Source organism: Pelmatolapia mariae, linkage group LG7 (assembly GCF_036321145.2).
Source record: "Pelmatolapia mariae isolate MD_Pm_ZW linkage group LG7, Pm_UMD_F_2, whole genome shotgun sequence".
In the NCBI taxonomy this organism is placed as follows: domain Eukaryota; kingdom Metazoa; phylum Chordata; class Actinopteri; order Cichliformes; family Cichlidae; genus Pelmatolapia; species Pelmatolapia mariae.
In genome coordinates this window covers 20,879,629-20,899,008 of record NC_086233.1, presented here as the reverse complement: position 1 = coordinate 20,899,008, position 19,380 = coordinate 20,879,629, and the positions used below count along the sequence as shown (strand labels likewise).

Here is a 19,380-nt window from a genome sequence, read left to right as displayed (position 1 = left end):
AGGCCAGCTCTTCTCTCATCTCATTTCATGAAGCGCTTATTTTGGTTATGGCTGCAGTGAAATTCATAACAATCCCCTTTGGGGGGTTTTTTTGTTTTGTTTTTTTTGAGGAGAAGGAAAATAATTTTCTGATGTTTTATTCTCTGTTTTCCTATCAGATGGAGTGCTGTACTCAGGGACAGCTTATAATTTCTTAGGCAGTGAACCGATTATATCCAGATACTCCCCAACCCAGTCTCTGCTGAGGACAGAGTACTCCACATCATGGCTTAATGGTGAGTTGAATGAACTAAACGATTGTCAGGCTGTTGGGAGAATAGCTTTTAAAAATGTGTTTCGAAGGTTGAGAAAACATCTCATCTTGTAGAAATGTCCCCCGAGTGCCACTGACTCATGTTAATGGATCTGGATTGATCTGATCTGCTCTTGTTGCAGCATCACTTTCACATATGTATTTTGTTGGTTGGCAAAATACATCGACTACAACACCAAGAAAAAAAAATCTCCTTCCTCTTGTTAATTAGAGGCAGTGTAGAAAACACTCAGCCAGCAGCAGCAGCAGCAGTGCTTTTAACTACACGGCTACCAATTTGTGACTGTGTGACAGATCAAAGCTGAGTAGGCCTCAAACCAGTGAAGTATCAACCTGTCATGCTCCCATGTTAACACGCAAACACACACACACACACACACACACTCAAAGATGATGAGCCTTGGCTCTTTTATGATATTGTTGCTGATATGAACACAGCATTACACGTCACCAGAGGCGGATCCCCAAATTATCTCCATCCTGTGTGTCAGATTTAAATGTGTCACATACTTATTTAATCAAAGTTTAGGACTCTTAATACCACCTTTAGGAATACGGTGAGACTTTTTACAGTACCATATCACCCTACTTGTGAAAAATCCCAGTTTGATTCTGGGAGAAGACACAAACCCAGTCTCAGGGGGTCACAAGTAAGTGGGTGGGTTGCGTCAGGAAGGTTATGCGGCATAAACCCTGCACAGAATCGCACATCCATCCACTGTGCCAACCCCCTGGGAAATAAGGGAGCAGTCTAAAGTTTTTACCCCTTGGCCGTAAAAGGCTGATGGGGTATTGTCGTCACTCCGCCAGGCAGGACACCCAGGTTTGTGAATGTGATAACTCAGTTCAATTCAGTTTTATTTATACAGCACCAAATCACAAAATCAGTTGCCTCAAGGTGCTTTATATTGTAAGGTAGGCACTACAATAATCCATACAGAGAAAAACCCTCAACAATCATATGATCCCCTATAAGCAAGCACTTTGGCGACAGTGGGAAGGAAAAACTCCCTTTTAAAAGGAAGCCTTGAAGTAATTAATGCTGAACTAGTTTTTCAGCATCACTCTGAGACAGGATATTTCTAATTTTAGAGATATTGCACAAATGGAAGCAGTCCTACATATTTGTTTATGGATGTGCATTGAAGGACATATGCTGGTTAAAAACGACTCCAAGGTTCCTCACAGTGCTACTGGAGGCAGAGGAAATGCCATCCAGAACTCGAGAACAAAGTGATATAGGATTTTGAAATTGATAGCATTGATGCATCTAGTATCTAAATCTTGGATGAATTAAAATCTCAGTGACCTCAACCTCAAGGTCAGAGGTCAGGTTTACTGAAAATGACCTAGTATTTTCAAAATTTACACCATAGATGCATTTACTAGGAGGTTGAGGGGTAGCACTGGTGGCCTCCAGGATTTTTTTTCTTCTTACCAATACCTTTCTCTGCTTTCCTCCCAGAACCCAGTTTCGTTTTCGCCGACGTGATCAGAGAAGGGGAAAATGGAGCAGATGGCGAGGACGACAAAATCTACTTTTTCTTCACCGAGGTGTCGGTGGAATACGAATTCTTTGGCAAGCTGTTCATCCCCAGGGTGGCGCGCGTCTGTAAGGTCAGTACACGTTGTGCGCCATCTGCACATACCAGCGCTATCAATCCATCCATCTTTAGCCACTATTTCCTGTGTCCTGCATGTTTGTGTATGTATGTTTGTGCAAGTCTTTTTTCTCCTTTTTTTTTCTTCCTCCTTTGCCTCATTTTTTTTTTAAATTTAACCTTAGCTCATAATTGCAGCATGCACATGCAGAGACCCATGGCACATGGACAATATAAAACACTGTTCCAATGCAAGCACTTAACTTGCAACATACATCATAACAGCGTATCGTAACGTTTCAAAGTTAGTAGTATAACAAACAGGATAGTTCTTTTTGTACTATTCATTTAAAGTTTTACTGCTTTGAAAATGTAAATGCAAATGTAACTACATCTTTTCTTTTTAGTCTTGTTTCCTGTTACCAAATAAAAAAGCAATAATGGATGTACAGTTTTTAGACATATATGTATTTGCACGTAATCCTCCACCCCCAGTCAGGGGTCGCTGTATGTTGCCTGAGAGGCAAAATGTAGGGCAAGAAAGTGCATAATCCACTTGGCGCAATGCTCAGAGCTCCTTGTTAAGCTGGATAAGGTCAGCGTTTCTAGCATGTTAGGAAAAGTGGAAATTCTTTCTCTGCTCCAGCTGCCCTCTCATCCCTCACTGCTAAATATCTCCAATATTGCCACGACAGGGCGACCTTGGAGGGCAGCGCACTCTGCAGAAAAAGTGGACGTCCTTTCTGAAAGCCAAGCTGGTGTGCTCCATGCCTGAGCTCAACTTCGTTTTCAACGTGGTTCATGACGTTTTCATCCTGAAGGGGACAGACCGCAAAAACACGGTCATCTACGGAGTCTTCACCTCTCAGTGGTCAGTGATTTCAAGGTTTGGGATTGGTTTGGGTCGGGAGCGTTAAACAAGCAAGCAAAGAGCAGCATTCACATCCAGCCTAATGCAGAACTCGAAATTCACTCCCTTGCCTCATTTTCACTCTTCTCCTTGTCTCTTCCTGACATATGCACCTAGGGGTAACGTGGGTTTGTCAGCCGTGTGTGCCTACGAGATCAAGGATGTGGAAGACGTCTTCTCCAAGGGCAAGTACATGCAGAAGGCCACGGTGGAGCAGTCCCACACAAAGTGGGTACGGTACAACGGCATTACTCCTACTCCACGTCCTGGAGCTGTAAGTAGATGCCATGAGTAATCAAGATGTGATCTACTCAATATAGTAATCATGTTAATTACATGGGGAAAAAAAGAGGATGCGTTGGTCATATGAAGTTGATTACTAACGTCATCGCTATTTGTTTTCCACAACAGTGTATTAACAACCAGATGCGACTGCAGAACATCAACAACTCACTCCACTTGCCCGACAAAACCCTTCAGTTTGTTAAGGACCACCCCCTGCTGGAGGATCCCATCCTGCCCATCCACAACAGGCCCCGCCTCATCACCAAAGACGTCAATTACACCCAGATTGTCGTGGAGAGGGTCCAAGCACTTGACAAAATTACTTATGACGTCATCTTCACTGGAACAGGTGATCAGTTAAGATGAAATGAAAATGAAGCCGTTACAAGCACTTCCTTGTGAAGTTTATCAGGCAAATATGCAAATCTGAGTCAGTCAACTTTGAATGTCTGTGCAGTGAGAAAGTCGCGTCTCGCCACAAACTTGCAGATAAATGTATTAAAGAGTCCCGTTTTCCTGCGATTACCTTTGCAGAATAACTGACATTTTTACTATTCTCATGTCTAGATAAGGGTGTCCTGCACAAGTCGGTGCTGGTTGAAGATGAGGTTCATATTGTGGAGGAGATCCAGCTCCTGAAGAACGCTGAACCCATCAAAAACCTGCTGCTGTCCTCAGAGGTCAATTTATTTTATTGTTAATGAGTTTTAGGAGATGAGTAAAGAATGAGACCAAGAAAATGTGAAATATGGATCACGTTGGCTCATTTTTATAAGTCACTTGGATATATATGCGATTAACTTTGTGGTTAATGTGCGTTTCCACAGACACAGTCCCTGTATGCTGGGTCAGACCTGGGTGTAGTCCAGTCTCCTACAGCTTTCTGTGGCAGGTATTCATCGTGTGTCGACTGCATCCTGGCACGAGACCCCTACTGCGCCTGGCACCCGAAGACTGCCACATGTGTCAACATCTTTGACACTGCCAGCCAAACGCTCAGGTAACCCGTCACTCTTACTGCCACTAAAACAAAGCTAAAAACACACGTGCACTGATTCGTCCTCCGGCTTGACCTGCTTTACAGTCTTTGTGCATAGAAGTTGTGTTATTGCACTGTGCATGTGTATTTTTTGACTCATAAAAACAATGCATGTCTTGCAGGGGGCTGATCCAGAGCCTGAAAGGTGATGCAAACATGTGTCCAGCAGGTAGGCCTCAACACGCTCACACACCCATATACAGGCTTCAGTTTTATAAAGTGGACAATGCTGTGTGATTTAAACTGTGACTCAGATGAAGTTATGCATAGATGAAAAGATCGTGACCGTAAGTCAGCCATAACTTTTGCATGCCATGTCAAACATTCATTTTGTTGTTGGTCATTACTTATCGGTTTTCATCATTTGCAAATTCCCTTTGGCTGCTGTTTTTTTATGGCTTATCCATTACTCTTAGTTAACTGTTAACTTTTCTGCTGAAACCTGTTCAGGTCCACCCAGTTTATTTACACTTCTTGCCTACTGCAGTGTGTTCGTGTTGGGAATTGTCCTCATTAGACCAGACAGTATGTAAAACTCATTATTGTCTCTTTTGTTTGCTTATTTTTAGTGCCAGTTCTGTCTCGGAAGGACTACAGGCATGTGGCGGTGAAACTGGGGAGCTCTGCCGAGCTGCCGTGCCTGGTACGTTCCAACCTGGCCCAGGTGATGTGGAAATCTAACGATTCGGTTCTCACCGAGGCCTCTCGCTTCCACCTCATAGCCGAAAACGGGCTCCTCATTTACAGCGTGGCTCCAGAGGACCAAGGGTACTATGAGTGCTGGTCCGTGGAGTGGTCTCCCGCTGCTGGCAAGAACTTCAGCCGCCTGCTGGCCGGATACACCCTGACTCTGGATCTTCCGCCCAGACCGCCGCACCAGGCGGGGCATGTCGTCACCACCACCCTCGGTGGCCACGAGGCAGCTACCACAGGTGCAGCTGAAGGTAAAGTAGAGACGGAGAGAGCCGCACTAACTTCAGCCCTTGCCCCTCCCAGCTTCACAGCAGCAACAGTCCTGCCACCCTCCCCTCCCCAAAGCGACGCGTCACTAACCCCGCCCCCCAGCAGCACAGTCAAGCTCCAGCCAAAGGTAAATCTTCTTCCCACTAATTCCAAAGGCCCCCATCCTGACAGTCGGGACCCCTCGGCAGAGTATTTGCAGCACAACAACACCGCTGCCCTCCTCTTCCTCTTCCTCCTGTTTTTCCTCCTCTTCATGGCTGCGCTGGTGTACAACTGCTACATGCAGTACCTTCCAGCTCCCTGCTTGAGGCTGCGGGCCACTCTACTCGGCAGCCACAAGAGCGCCCATCAGACCGAGTACAGGGCCTGTGAGGCAGGTTTAATAGAAACCTCTGCGATCGAGAAAATTAACATGGCCGAGCAGCCGACCCAGAACGGCAGCCAAACCACTCAAAACCTCCGGGCACTCCGCGACACGGGGTACGAAACCGAGCCGGAGTGCGGGAACGGTCGCGTCCCCTCTCTCAGTTTCGGAGGCGAAAGCCCCTCCAAGGAGAAACCTTTCGATGTGGACTGTGGATCTCAAGACATTCAGTATGCAGATGCAGATGCAGAAGCTTAATGCTAGCCAGAAGAGACCTGATCCCTCCTATCGGCACAGAGAGCGCAGGGGGCCGCGCTTTTTCTGCATTTGCAGCTTCTGTCCAGGGCACAACATTTTTGTAAGGCATGAGAATCCCGAGGCCCAGATCTGGCATTCCCGCTCGGTTGTAGAGTTTTAACTCCCGCTGTTTGATTTTAGGGCTAATGGTGATGGTGAAGCAAAAAAACAAAACAAAAAATACAACTGTATTCAAGGAAGCTGCAGCTCCTTCAGCTTAGCCCAGCAAGAAAAGCTATTACTTTTTTTGAAATTTTTCAATTTTTTTTTTTTAAAACATTCCAAATTGGAAACATTGTTTACCAAATTGGTAAGTTACTGTGATGCTTTCCAAAGTGCAGTCACATTTCTGTACAGCCTGGGGGGGCATTTGAAGCATTTGCATCCTTTTTTTTTTTTTTTTTTTTTAAAGCAGTGAATACTTCATTAGACAGTGAATGCTTCAGTATTACATTGATTTCTCAGGGAAGAGTTGCTCAGTATATTGTAGCCTAGCTTAGCACAGCGTCACCACCCGGAGCATGTGGGCCTTAATCTCTCCCAGTGAACTGGCAGTAAGAGAATGAATCAAACTGTTTGTACCACTGTGTTTCCTGCGTGCATACTCTCGGGTTTTATTATTATTATTATTATTTTCCTTCCTGTGAAATCGACATTCCCCACACAGATACAACTCTGGTCGTCCTGTGTATTAACCCTTGTCGGAGATCTTTCCATATGTGGTCTGTTAATAATGTAAAAATGTACAGTGTGACATGATTAACAAAAAAGGGGGGCAACATCAGAAGTTATTTTTTTAATTGTAATTTTATAAAGCCTTCAGTTTTAGACCATTTTCAGATAATTATTATTTATAATGAGTCACATCTGTGGTAACATTTTGTCTAAGTAGTTGTGATCTTCATCCTTGTTGTTTTTACTTTTTTAAAAAAAATTTATTGTAGCTGATTTGATCGTTTTAGGCCATTCAATCATCACCCCTTTGTCTGTTTGCATGCCAGCCCCTGTTTGAATTTCCTGTTTTTTCCTCAGTACTTTTTCTTCCGTCACTCCCTCTCACAGCCTCCTCTCCTGTCGCCACTTCATCTTCCCTGTCCTCTTCTGGAGGTAGCACTCCCTCTGCTCTCCCTTCCTCCTTTCCCCATTCCTCTTCTCCCTCCTCCACGAAGCCCCATAACGCGGAGGCTCGGGAGGCCGAGGTGAGACTATTGCCTCCCCTGCTGAAGGACCAGGCCTGGGGGGTTCACGCGCAGGAGGCCTTCCTTCTCTTCTGCCTTGCCCTGGGTGAGTGGTGCATGTGACGTAGTCTGAGCTCACACCCCAGAATCTAAATCCTTCAGCAATTTCTTCCTTTCGCTTTTTAACCCATCACTCTCACACATTCGCTCTCCTCTCCTGCATCTCGCATGTTGGCAAACATCAGCTAACTGCGAGTGAGTGCGAGCATGTCAGAGTTCCTGTTTGTGTGTAACAAGTGATCCTCCCTGCTTTTTATTTTTCTGTTTTGCTTTAAGGTGTTTGTGGGAACGATTGACCTCCATTTTTAAGAGTATTGCATTAAAAAAACAAAGCAAACTTGAATGTTTAAAAAGATTAAGCTGGGCTTCATTAAGCTGGAAAACTCAGTGATGGGGTCCAGTGACCACACTCTGACGGACGGACGGATCCTCCTTATCCAGGATATTAAGAATCTTTCCTCAGAACAAAGTTTAGTGGGTTCACTTTTCTTTATCCGGATCATTTTTGTGCCTGTAAACAAATGTAAATATATTTGTATATATGGGGAAAAAATACCATTTGACGATGTACATAAAACTAGGTGACGTAATGGGGCTGTGGTTCTTGGTAGGGAGGCAAAATAAAAATGTAAAACGTTTACAACCCTTGTTTGTTTTTCTTTATTTTCTTTAAACTATCATCATCCATTGTATTTTCAAAAGATGGGGCCTCCATAGAGAGGACAGATACATAATAATTAGAAAATGTTTGCATATCAGACCTGAGATCAGGCAGTATGCATGCTCACTGATTGATGACCACAGGTGGACCAACCAAAGGCAAGTATTTCCCATTTCATGCATGTCTCAGTGGTGCCTTAAACATCAGAGGTCAACATCAATTCTGTCCCGCAGGTCCCAGTGATGTCCACATTCACTGGCTAGTAAACGGGCACAGTCTGGACACCCCCATAAAGGAGTACCGCCGGCCGCTTGGTCAGAGGGAGGTTTTAGTGAGCAGCTGGCTCCAAGAGGGGCCGCTGATCAAGGACGCACGGTATAACTGTGTTGCTGAGGCCAGCACAGGAAATGACGTGTCTGAAGTTGACCTCCGGCTCTCTATTGGAGGTATCAGGTGGAAAATATTGACTATAGTCCTGCATGCAGAATGGAATTGGGAGTGTTCTGAACTGGCTGTTTCCATTGGCAGAGATGGATAATTGCACTGGTTTATTTCCATAAAGCGTGTTGTTGTTCGACAGATGAAGAGAACATTCCAACCCGAGATTTGAACCAGTGGAGAGGTGCGCTCGCAGAGCACGAGCAACTGCTAAAGAGATGGGAAAAGGCCTGGGTAGGTCTGAGTGTGCTGTTTTCTCCAGTCAGTCGCCTGGATTGTGTTTGCATCACGTGTGTCGGTTTTAACCTGCTCTGCATGTTCGGCTTTAGGCTGCCAGGCTGTTTTCGTCAAGAGTACTGGAGAAGTGCAAAGTCCAGGTTTTTATAGCAGCAATAACACGAAACGAGGGATGCGAAGTAAAAGCTAGTTCAAACGAAATGAGGGTCTGATTTAAGGGCTTTGTAAACGGTGATGTGGAAGCTTTGAAGTGCACTTGTTCAAATACACCAATCATGAACCTTGACTACAGATTTAAATGCCTTTAACATCATGTATCTAACGGTGTTGTACGAACCGCATGTTCTTTTAACCATATTTTGTAAATTGCATGAGTAACTAAAAGCTTATGTTCCTTTTAGAGAAGCTGCTAATGAGATTCCTCCTTCAATACAGGCATGTGTGAGTCTTGTGACATTTAACTAAATTTCCTAAATTTCTTGATGTTACTGAAGTTACTGGACATTTTTGACTAATATCTAACTAATATCAGTGTGTCTTCCTAGATAGAAAACAATACCTGTAGGTCACGAATGGGTTAACTTAAGTATTGCCAGATAGTCTGAAAAAGCAGATTGAAAAACAGTGCATTGGTTATCACAGAATTTTAAAGTCAATGACTCAGTACTTTTCTTGTGGCTTTAAAATGGGTGGAAATAATTATTTGATCTCCTGCTTAATTTGTAAGTTTGCTCACTTACAAATAAATGAAAGTGTCGTATTTTTATGGCAGTTTCATTTTAATGGAGGCAAGTAATAAGTCATGATTTGCTTGGGGATCAAATACTTCTTTTACATTATATACAGTCAGGTCCATAAATATTGGGACATCGACACAATTCTAACATTTTTGGCTCTATACACCACCACAATGGATTCCAAATGAAACGAACAAGACATGCTTTAACTGCAGAGTGTCAGCTTTTATTTGAGGGTATTTACATCCAAATCAGGTGAACGGTGTAGGAATTACAACAGTTTGCAAATGTGCCTCCCACTTCTTGAGGGACCAAAAGTAATGGGACAGAATAAGAACCATAAATCAAACATTCATTTTTTAATACTTGGTTGCAAATCCTTTACAGTCAATCACAGCCTTAAGTCTGGAACACATAGACATCACCAGAGGCCGGGTTTCATCCCTGGTGATGCTCTGCCAGGCCTCTACTGCAACAGTCTTCAGTTCCTGCTTGTTCTTGGGGCATTTTCCCTTCAGTTTTGTCTTCAGCAAGTGAAATACATGCTCAATCGGATTCAGGTCAGGTGATTGACTTGGCCATTGCAAAACAGTCCACTTCTTTCCCTTCAAAAACTCTTTGGTTGCTTTTGCAGTATGCTTTGGGTCGTTGTCCACCTGCACTGTGAAGCGCCGTCCAATGAGTTTTGAAGCATTTGTCTGAATATGAGCAGATAATATTGCACGAAACACTTCAGAATTCATTGTGCTGCTTTTGTCAGCAGTCACATCATCAATAAATACAAGAGAACAAGTTCCACTGGCAGCCATACATGCCCATGCCATGACACTTGCACCACAATGCTTCACTGATGAGGTGGTATGCTTAGGATCATGAGCAGTTCCTTTCCTTCTCCATACTCTTCTCTTCCCATCACTCTGGTACAAGTTGATGTTGGTCTCATCTGTCCATAGGATGTTGTTCCAGAACTGCGACGGCTTTTTCAGATGTCGTTTGGCAAACTCTAATCTGGCCTGCCTGTTTTTGGGGCTCACCAAAGGTTTACATCTTGTGGTGAACCCTCTGTATTCACACTGGTGGAGTCTTCTCTTGATTGTTGACTCTGACGCACATACACCTACCTCCTAGAGAGTGTTCTTGATCTGGCCAACTGTTGTGAAGGGTGTTTTCTTCACCAGGGAAAGGATTCTTTGGTCATCCACCACAGTTGTGTCCCGTGGTCTTCCTAGTTTTTTGGTGTTGCTGAGCTCACCAGTGCGTTCCTTCTTTTTGGGAATGTTCTAAACAATTGTTTTGGCCACGCCTGATGTTTTTGCAATCTCTCTGATGGGTTTGTTTTGTTTTTTTCAGCCTAATGATGGCTTGCTTCACTGGTAGTGACAGCTCTTTGGATCTCATCCTGGCAGTTGACAGCAACAGGTTCAAAAAGCAAACAGCACACTTGAAATGAACTCTGGACCTTTTATTTGTTCATTGTAATTGGGGTAATGAGGGAATAACACACTCCTGGCCATGGAACAGCTGAGAAGCCAATTGTCCCATTACTTTTGGTCCCTTAAGAAGTGGGAGGCACATATACAAACTGTCATAATTCCTATACTGTTCACCTGATTTGGATGTAAATACCCATAAAAGCTGACAGTCTGCAGTTAAAGCATGTCTTGTTCGTTTCATTTGGAATCCATTGTGGTTGTGTATAGAGCCAAAAATGTTAGAATTGTGTCGATGTCCCAATATTTATGGACCTGACTGTATGTCTTTTCTGGGTTTTTGGTTAATAGTCTGCCTCCATTAAAATGATACTACTGTAAAACTTAGACTGTTACCTTCTTTGGACGTGAGCAGGGGATCAAACAATTATTTCCCCATCTGCATGTGCAGTTGTTGAAATGCATCAGTAGTACTCCCAGCATTTCTCTTGTGTAATTAAATCGCACTGCTTGTGTAGTACAGCTGTGTTTTTTCCTGCTTTAGGAAAGCTGTGACGACCACAGAGCTCTGTGAAGACTTGACTTGGCTGAATCTGGTTGCGAACATGGTCCTCCATCCAGGTGGACCACACCTTTGACACTGAAACTGTCAAAAAAACAACAATGCCACTTCTTAGATAGGAGTTTGGGGGACCATGAAGCAACACATTTACAATCTGCCTCCTGCAGGGGTGAGGGCAGTTGGGGGGTTGGGGTCACCTGTATGCAGTGATAATGTGGGAGACTCCAACCAAACTCTGCAAGGAGATGAAGCTCATCAATCTGAGAACACGTGGGCTGCCTTTGTACCAAAAATACATTTCTGTCAAACGTCCTGAGAGCAGTGCTTGTAAGGAATGTTTCGCATTTTTAAAGTGATGGAACATGTCAAATGTTTATTGTGAGATTCATTTTAAGATGTTTGCACCTTCGCTGGCTTCAGAAGCTTCTGTCAAGTCCATCATAGCTACTTGGAATTTGTATAATCTTGAGTGAAAATGTCTTTAATCATCAAGCCCAAAACCCAATTCATAGGATTTGATGGCAGGAATCGGGCCTGTAGCTCTTTCTTTTAACATGCCATCAAAATGCAAAATTTATCTTAAAAAGAAATGCAGTTCAGCCCAAGTATGGCAACTTTTATTTCACACTTACTGCTTTTCATCTGTTATTTTCTTCACATTAAAACTGTGACTACCTATTTGACGCTGTAGCAGAAATAAACTGTTTAAATGTTGTTGCTTATGTCATGATGCCTTCAAGTTTAACACATTCTAGCGTTTAAATTACAACATGTGAGCAGATGATGGTAGTAAATATAATCAAGAATTTTCTTTGAAAATCATGTATAGTTAATGTCTTGACTGAAATCTAATTTAAAAAAATGTTTCAAGCTGATTTTTTTGACACGTGTGCCTCAGATTTGTAGACTTACAGCTGTTTATCTTAAATTGTTTTTAATTTGGTCCTCCGTTAAGTTTCTTTTAATGTATGAGAAAAAGCCACATGTGGCTTCCTAAGGCACATTTCTGTATTTCAGCACAACACTGTGGTTTCATGGTGGTGTTCAGTGGAGCCACACCACCCTCTTGTGACCACTTATAGGAACATAACCCAAAAACAGGAGGTGGTTAGAAGGTTGTTTATTACTGTAAAGGTCAGAGCATGACAATTAAACAAATGTAACTGAACACACAGAGAGACTGACACCAGATTTGACCATCTCTAATTAATTTATAAATTCACTTTGGTTTGAAGTCAAAGAAGATTTCTTCATCCTTTCTCCACAAAAAAAAAAAAAAAAAAAAGCAGACAAATCAGAGGGATTACATCAAAAAGCTGAGAAATTCATATGCTGCAGTGAGCAACCAGCTAGACAGTATACACTTAATAATTTTAAATAAAAGATCACAGGAGGACTCTTCCAGTAGTGCGAGGGTGGGGTCTTGTGTCATTGCTTTGGAGGTAGAGGTCTTCTGAACAGAAGGATGTGGCTCTGGGAGAACAATAGCAGACAAATATACAAACAGGTTAGTGACCTGAGGCCTGATCATTGTGTGTTTTAAAGGCCTATTACCAGAACGATGTGCTACACTGTAGTTACAGCCAAAGTCCTGATGCATCTCGGCATCTGGGCCTACATTTAAATGAACTGGGAGAAAACCAGTACTTTTGCTTTACTAGTCAACCAGACATAACAGTGCATGAATAGCATCAACAATCAACTCCAACTTACAAGAGCTTTTAACAACATAATGGATTTATTTGCAGCCAAGTCCAGGTTGCCAACATTGCAGCAGCTCAAAAGCAAGCCAATAACATATATTACATGCATTACCTGGTTCATGTATCATATAGTGGATCCATCCCTGGGACTGCTGCACTCCCAGCTGTCTCCACTCGTCTTCAGACATCAGGTGGGATTTTGGGATATATTTAGTCATCTCCCGAGGCAGAACAACATGTCTAGTGATGAGAACAAACGATTGTTAATCATTAGTGGAGTGTAAATATCTTGTAAGGTTTGATGCAACTATCCTGTTGGACGACACCAATTATCTGAGATATGATTTAAACTACAACCACGCAAAGTGTCAACTGGATCTTGCAGTTGTGATGTTATGTTGATAAAAACTGTCCAGAGACCGATATGTAGACAACATACTCAAAGTCTCTTAGGGAGTTCCTGCTACACAGGTACACAAATTTTTCATAATGACTTAAAAAGAAGTAAAATGCAGCCGAAAGTCATATGTGAATTGTGTCTACAGAAAAAAAACACATACAGATCGATACACAGGTGCCAAATTAAAGGAAAACCCTATATTTAAGCCACTGAGTGGCTTGCTATGCTGTGCAGAGGATCTTGCAGGCATGCCTTGAGTCCATGTATTCCTTTGCAGGGACAGGTCAAGCAGTGCAAATCAATACAAAGTTGGCCTGAGGGGTCTTAAACGTATCTACTGTGATGAGGGTGGCAAAGATATTGTTAACTTACTTTCAAAAATCTTAATATAAAAAATGGTCACATTTGCCAACATACCAAGATGACAAAGCTCTGCTAATTTAAACCTCAGATGTTTCAGTGACTATAATCCGACTGACTTCTTGTATTTGTATTGTTATACCCGTTATGAACTTCCGAAATCTTCCCCCTTGACAAATACATTTCATAAGAAAATAATTTAAAAGCCTAAAACTAGCAATGAAATTGATTAAAAACTAACCCCCCCCCCCCCCCCCCCCCAAAAAAAAAGAAAAAAGAAACGAGCAAATTCACACTGGAAATTAACTGAAGCAATACTGAAAACTGAAAATGTGAACTAACTCAGGGTGGTCTCTTCCAAAAATCCCTCCCATTCACAGGATGGATTTTGGGGATAAAAAATAATAAAATAGGTGAATCACACTGCAGTCGCTTCATTTTAAGGAGCACTGGAGCTGTTCTGGCGACACCTGGCGGTCAGACTTTCACTTTACATCCACTAAAAGTTTGTCACCGTAATGGTGGTGTTCCCATTGAACGACAACATTCAATGGGATTATTATTATTATTATAAGATTATTATACTACTATTACACCTCCACCAAAAATTTTATATATATCATGCTATCATGCAAAATTAGCATGACTAAACGCCAGCTTAAACTTTGAGACCACTTCGTGTCGGTTGTCTACGTTTAATTTTTCCTAGAAAATATCCACTGAAGACGTCTTCTCTTTGTTGCTAATCTTTAGTTAACGTTACTAAAGTTAAACATGCGAAAAACATAATGCTCACCTGTACTCGTAATGGTCGTCACTGTACCTGTCGGAATAGATCTGGTTGCGAGACATATTTACAGAAAAAAATCAGGTTAATTATTAGAAAAGTTTTACGAGAAACTGGGGTTGTAGAATAACAACAAGTGCCCACCTGTAGCTCGTTCCGTGCAGATTGCTCAAAGGTATTGATTGGACGACTTCTGTCATGTGACCAGAATTTCCCTCTTTATCGGTAGTTATCGAGCCGTCATCAAAGTACAGGTGAGTGTCTTAAGTTGTTGTTTTCAGCCCTCTTTTGCAGTAGTTGTTCATCTTCACACAAAATAGAAACACAATATATCTCACATGTTTAAATATGCATCACAACACTAAAATATACTACGGTGTTATTACTGATGAGGATAGTTAAAATACTGTGTACTACTAGTTCCCTTAAAGCCTTATGAATTATCATCAGGTAAAATTTTTATTTTCATTTCATCATAAGCAAGTGTGGCCAAATTTAAACAAGATGACGTTTTGGCATTTTGCTAGTGTGGAGTTTTCAGGTGTGAAGATTTACATCTCAGACTCTACAGGCCTCAGTTAGCATGTTAAATTCATCCATTCTCTTCTGCTTATCCTTATCAGGGTAACAGGGGGCTGGAGCATATCCCAGCTATCATAGGGTGGGGTGGGGTACACCCTGGATGGGTCGCCAGTCTGTTGCAGGGCTAACATAATCTACAGCAGAATGGCTCAAAAACAAAGGAATCAACATATTGCAATAGCCCAAAGCTCAGACCTCAGCCTGGTTGAAATGTTGTGGCAGAAGCTTTAGAGAGCTGTGCATAGGCAAATAACCAAAAAGCTTGATGATGAGAAGCAATGCTGTAAAGAAGTGTTGCGTGTTCTTTTTATCTAAGGTAAAAGAGGGTTTCAGTCCCAGTCCAAGTTTTCTCTCATTTATTGCCTCAAGCAGTTCAAAAATAATTCATGCACATGGATCTCTTTCCAGTTAGAAAACCAGAGTCTGCAACAGTTTGCTGTGGCCAGCTTCTGGAAGAGAGATGACCCCAACTAGTGGTACACATATTTATGAAGGAGAATGTGTTTCTATCTGATTGGACTTTAGCTCCTCTTATTGGCACCCTTCTTCTTCTCCATCAGGTACAGCTTCACCTAGGGATCACTAACTCTTCTCTCTCTCTCTCTCTCTCTCTCTCTCTCTCTCACACACACACACACACACACACACACACACTGGCCTGCCTCTTCCTAACCTGTAATCTAGTTTCATAGCCTGTGGCAGCATCTATCTGTGAGAGCTATTGTTTCTTGACCTTGCTCTAGTTCACTCCTGCATTCCTGCACACCGCCTTCCACAAAATCTGCACAAACAACTCTCAAATCATGTGAATCTGTAACTTTTATACTTATATTATTTTGAGTGCTCAGTATGCAATTAACTATTAAAGCGATCTAAAATTAATTACAGTCCCCATACCATTTGCTACCACATGTTTTGTAAATCAACATTTCTAGTCCTCACAGAAGCATGGGGCAGAAATTTCTCCACAACAATGTGAGAAGTCATACAGGAAACTGTTACCAAAGGTTATTGTTCCTAAAGCTGTTTCTACAGGCTTCATGGGTTAGTTGTACTTCCCGTGAATCCCGTGAAAACAGTCTTTTTCATATGACTGTAGTCTTCTATTTTCGAGACTCAAAATTAATTGGAAAGTTGATCAACAAGCAGTTTCATGGCCAGGTACACCTTGTTCCCTTGTTATTTACTGATAAATTAAACAGATTCTGTTGTTGATTCCAAGTGATGAAGTTGCATTTAGTAGCACTGAAATTTCTCAGTATTAGGTTTAAAGAGTTGGTAATGCAAGTGATGGAGGCCGCTGTTGATTTAAAAAAACAAAATAAACCAATCAGAGAGAGAGAGCAAAACTCTTTGGAGTGGCCAAATCAACAGCCTGGTATTCTTACATTCCTTGGTAAGGAAAACCCTTCACAACATCTAGCAAAGTCAAGAACTTTCTTGAGGAGATAGGTGTATAATTATCATAATCAACAATCGAGACAGATCTTCACGAATGAAAAAGGTGCAAACCACTAGTTACACTCAGGACCTGAAGAGTATACTAATGAAGCAAATTCAACACAGCCACACTTGCTTTGTATAAGCTGGCTAAACAAAACCTAAACTCCAGTTGGAGAAGGGGCTATTACTACAGTGGTTATCAACTTTCCCTGTTAAGCTGGGCCTTCTGCTTCAGAATCTTTGCACACTGAAATAAAAAGACTCTTCTTCTGGACAAAATGATCCCTGTGAGTGTACCCACTCTATTCAGAGTCATTATCAGATGATGATGATAAAAATCTATAAAGACCACAAAAATATAACAAAAATTGCAACACTTTTGAAAAAAAGGACGAGATTAGTGATTGCTGCATGTTAACCTATTGATGATAGCTTACATGACTGCTGCACATTAGAGCTCTGAAACTTTAACCTGGATACATTTAAACATTAAAGGTTACTGCCTCATAGCTTAATAACAGACATGGAAATGACTTGAGTTTTTTGCCAGCTCAGAGTGAAATTTATTTTATTGATTGAGTGGTCTGATCGATTTTTTTAGTCTGTGTTCTAGTAGTTCCAATTCAAGCAGTGTAAGACAGACTTGGCAGCAGATTAGAACCAAGTATGAAACCATCTATATATTTTCTGTGCCCCTATTTGAATACATGCAAATTCCAGTTACAATGCAATGCACAGTTTGCACAGCTTGAACTTGGAAAGCTCATGTACAACTTGACAACTGCCTATATAAAATGTATTTTTCCAACATAGACTCTATACAGTGCTTCAAAACATGTGGTTAGTAAGTTACCACAGTGATTTAGCTAGCCACTTTTGTGACATAGCTTGCTAAAGCATTAATCTTGATTTATAGTACTCCCCTTAGGAAACCCAGAATAGACTAGAATCTTCACTTCAACTGAAAGTTGAAATGAAGATTAAATTATGGACATTACTGTATAATATCCCAGGGCTTGTGTGTTTATAAACATGAGGTTGAACTGCGTTCACAGCTACACTGACAATCGTACTCTTGTGATCTTCTTGTGCTTCCGATGCTTTTTAATGAACCATTTACAGAAAGCTCAAACGATATCCCAGACATGATTATGAAAAACGGCTCTAAAGGCTTTTATTGTCCACACCGGAAACTCTTACATCACTCTGCTCTCTTTAGCCAAGCTATCAATATTTTTTTTCCCTTCTGCTATTCATCATGTTGTGTTTCATTGAGTTTTTTAGACACATGACACATGATTGTATAACCATAGGCAACAGTGTTATTGAAATATGGTCACAAATAGACCCGGAATTGGACGATGGATGTAGGGCAGGAAAATGACATGGTAGAAATGTCTCTCCTTTCTTATTCATCTTAACCTTCCTGTGAAAAATAAACATTCAATACAGATATTAAGTGACATGTGCAATAATGTTCTTACTTACAAAAGTACTTTTATATCCATTTAATGGCGAATATCTGGATTTGGATTTGAACACTTGTATTACAATATGAAACAGAAGTCAGTACACCCATGTGAACTATTACTTACATGACTTCAAATAGGGGTTTTGCCACTCAGTTAGCATATCTTTCATTACTTCAATTCTTTTCTTCTTTTTTTTTCCAATAATTTAATATGCCACAATGTTATAATTTAGACCCAGTCTTCTTTTGCATGGAGAACACTAATGTCGCTCACAATTTCTGGAAAGAAGTTCTGCCATTCCACAGAAGCATTTTTTTTAGCTGTAAAAAACAGAAAGGGATCTGTTGTTCTACCTTCTCTATAAGGTTTTTATTATTATATTTTACTGGATTCAAGTCATACAGTTTGGTGAGGTAGTACTTTTTGTCCTATGGAAAGTCTTGTGATGTGGGCAGTGTGTTTGGATTCTTATTTTGTTAGAAGATTCCTTTCCACCCGGGTGTTTTGTTTGTTTGGTGGGTTGTTTTTTAGTATCCACGGGTATTCATGATTCCATTTATATTTACTCCCCAACACCTTTTGGAATCCTGCATGTCCATGTCATCACACTCCCACCTGAGAGCTTCATGGTTGGGACTGTACCTTCGCTGTGGTAGTAAGGCCACGTTCACGCCAAACATCCTGGATCCACCTGAGCTAAACAAGTGCCTCTTAGCCTCATGTTACCAAAAAAAGTGTTTCCAGTATTCATCAGGCTTCTTTTCATGTTCATGTCCAAGTATTCCATCTAGAAATTATAGTTTGTTTCCGTGACCACAGGTTTTCTTACCCATGTCCATTTATTTGTTAAAGTCTGTCAAATTAGATTTTTCAGGCACGCTTGCCTGCTTCATATGTTAACATGTCACAATCAGCTCATTATTTAGCTTGAAAGAGAAGCTTTTATATCCTGTAAGCGGGAAGGTCAGACCTGGTATTTATTATTTATCAGGTGCTCTGTGCCCCCTGATATGGCAGGAAGCATCATACTGAGAAGGCCAAGCACCATACTGCACCACCAAACTCCTGCTGAGTGTCGGTCAATAGGCAAAAATCGCCTGTCGTGACCAGCCATCATAGTTCATTCCTGCACACTGATAAAGGAGAAGTGTTGGAACAGTTTAATTATATAATGTCAACTGGTAACGTGTGATTTAAACTTAAAACAAAAAAGTTAGATCAACCCAGCAGATTAAAGGTGTGCACACAACACTCAACAACTGAAACTTAACTTTAAATAAAAATAGCAAGTTCAGGTAACAGGTTGTAAATTCAAGTTGACAGAAACCCAGAAATAAAACCACCGTCACAGAAAGCTGAGTGAGAATCATCTTAAATATTACATTATCTCAACTACAACTCCGATACCTATTTACAGTGCAGGACTCCAGGACACTACATCTAGTACTTTATAGCCCACAAGTCGATGTCTTTTAAGCAGGGGCAGCAGAGTGGTGCAGTGATTGGCGTTGTTACTGTTACCTCAAAGCAAGAAGTTATAGGGTTTGAATCCAGACCG

General features: G+C 41.5%; 2 protein-coding genes across 6 annotated transcripts in view; one reads left to right on the top strand and one right to left on the bottom strand.

The window, feature by feature from the left end:
• Nucleotides 1–11,815, top strand: part of sema4d (sema domain, immunoglobulin domain (Ig), transmembrane domain (TM) and short cytoplasmic domain, (semaphorin) 4D) — a 42,651-nt gene extending 30,836 nt beyond the window's left edge. For 4 of the 5 annotated variants that reach the window (XM_063478384.1, XM_063478380.1, XM_063478383.2 and 1 more), the window contains 9 exons: nucleotides 159–275; nucleotides 1,779–1,930; nucleotides 2,610–2,785; nucleotides 2,942–3,098; nucleotides 3,236–3,458; nucleotides 3,677–3,789; nucleotides 3,937–4,109; nucleotides 4,271–4,317; nucleotides 4,718–7,886. In XM_063478384.1, coding sequence (XP_063334454.1) covers nucleotides 159–275; nucleotides 1,779–1,930; nucleotides 2,610–2,785; nucleotides 2,942–3,098; nucleotides 3,236–3,458; nucleotides 3,677–3,789; nucleotides 3,937–4,109; nucleotides 4,271–4,317; nucleotides 4,718–5,733 — 2,174 coding nt within the window. In that variant the 3' untranslated portion in view covers nucleotides 5,734–7,886. The other variant, XM_063478385.2, reaches the window with a different exon arrangement.
• A 688-nt stretch (nucleotides 11,816–12,503) lies between these two features.
• Nucleotides 12,504–14,390, bottom strand: zgc:86839 (Cyclin-dependent kinases regulatory subunit 2-like). The gene is made up of 3 exons (XM_063480622.1): nucleotides 14,335–14,390; nucleotides 12,891–13,018; nucleotides 12,504–12,550 (listed from the first exon to the last, which is right to left on the bottom strand). The coding sequence occupies exons 1-3, from the start codon at nucleotides 14,388–14,390 to the stop codon at nucleotides 12,504–12,506; spliced, it is 231 nt and encodes a 76-aa protein (XP_063336692.1).
• Nucleotides 14,391–19,380: the final 4,990 nt, after the last annotated feature.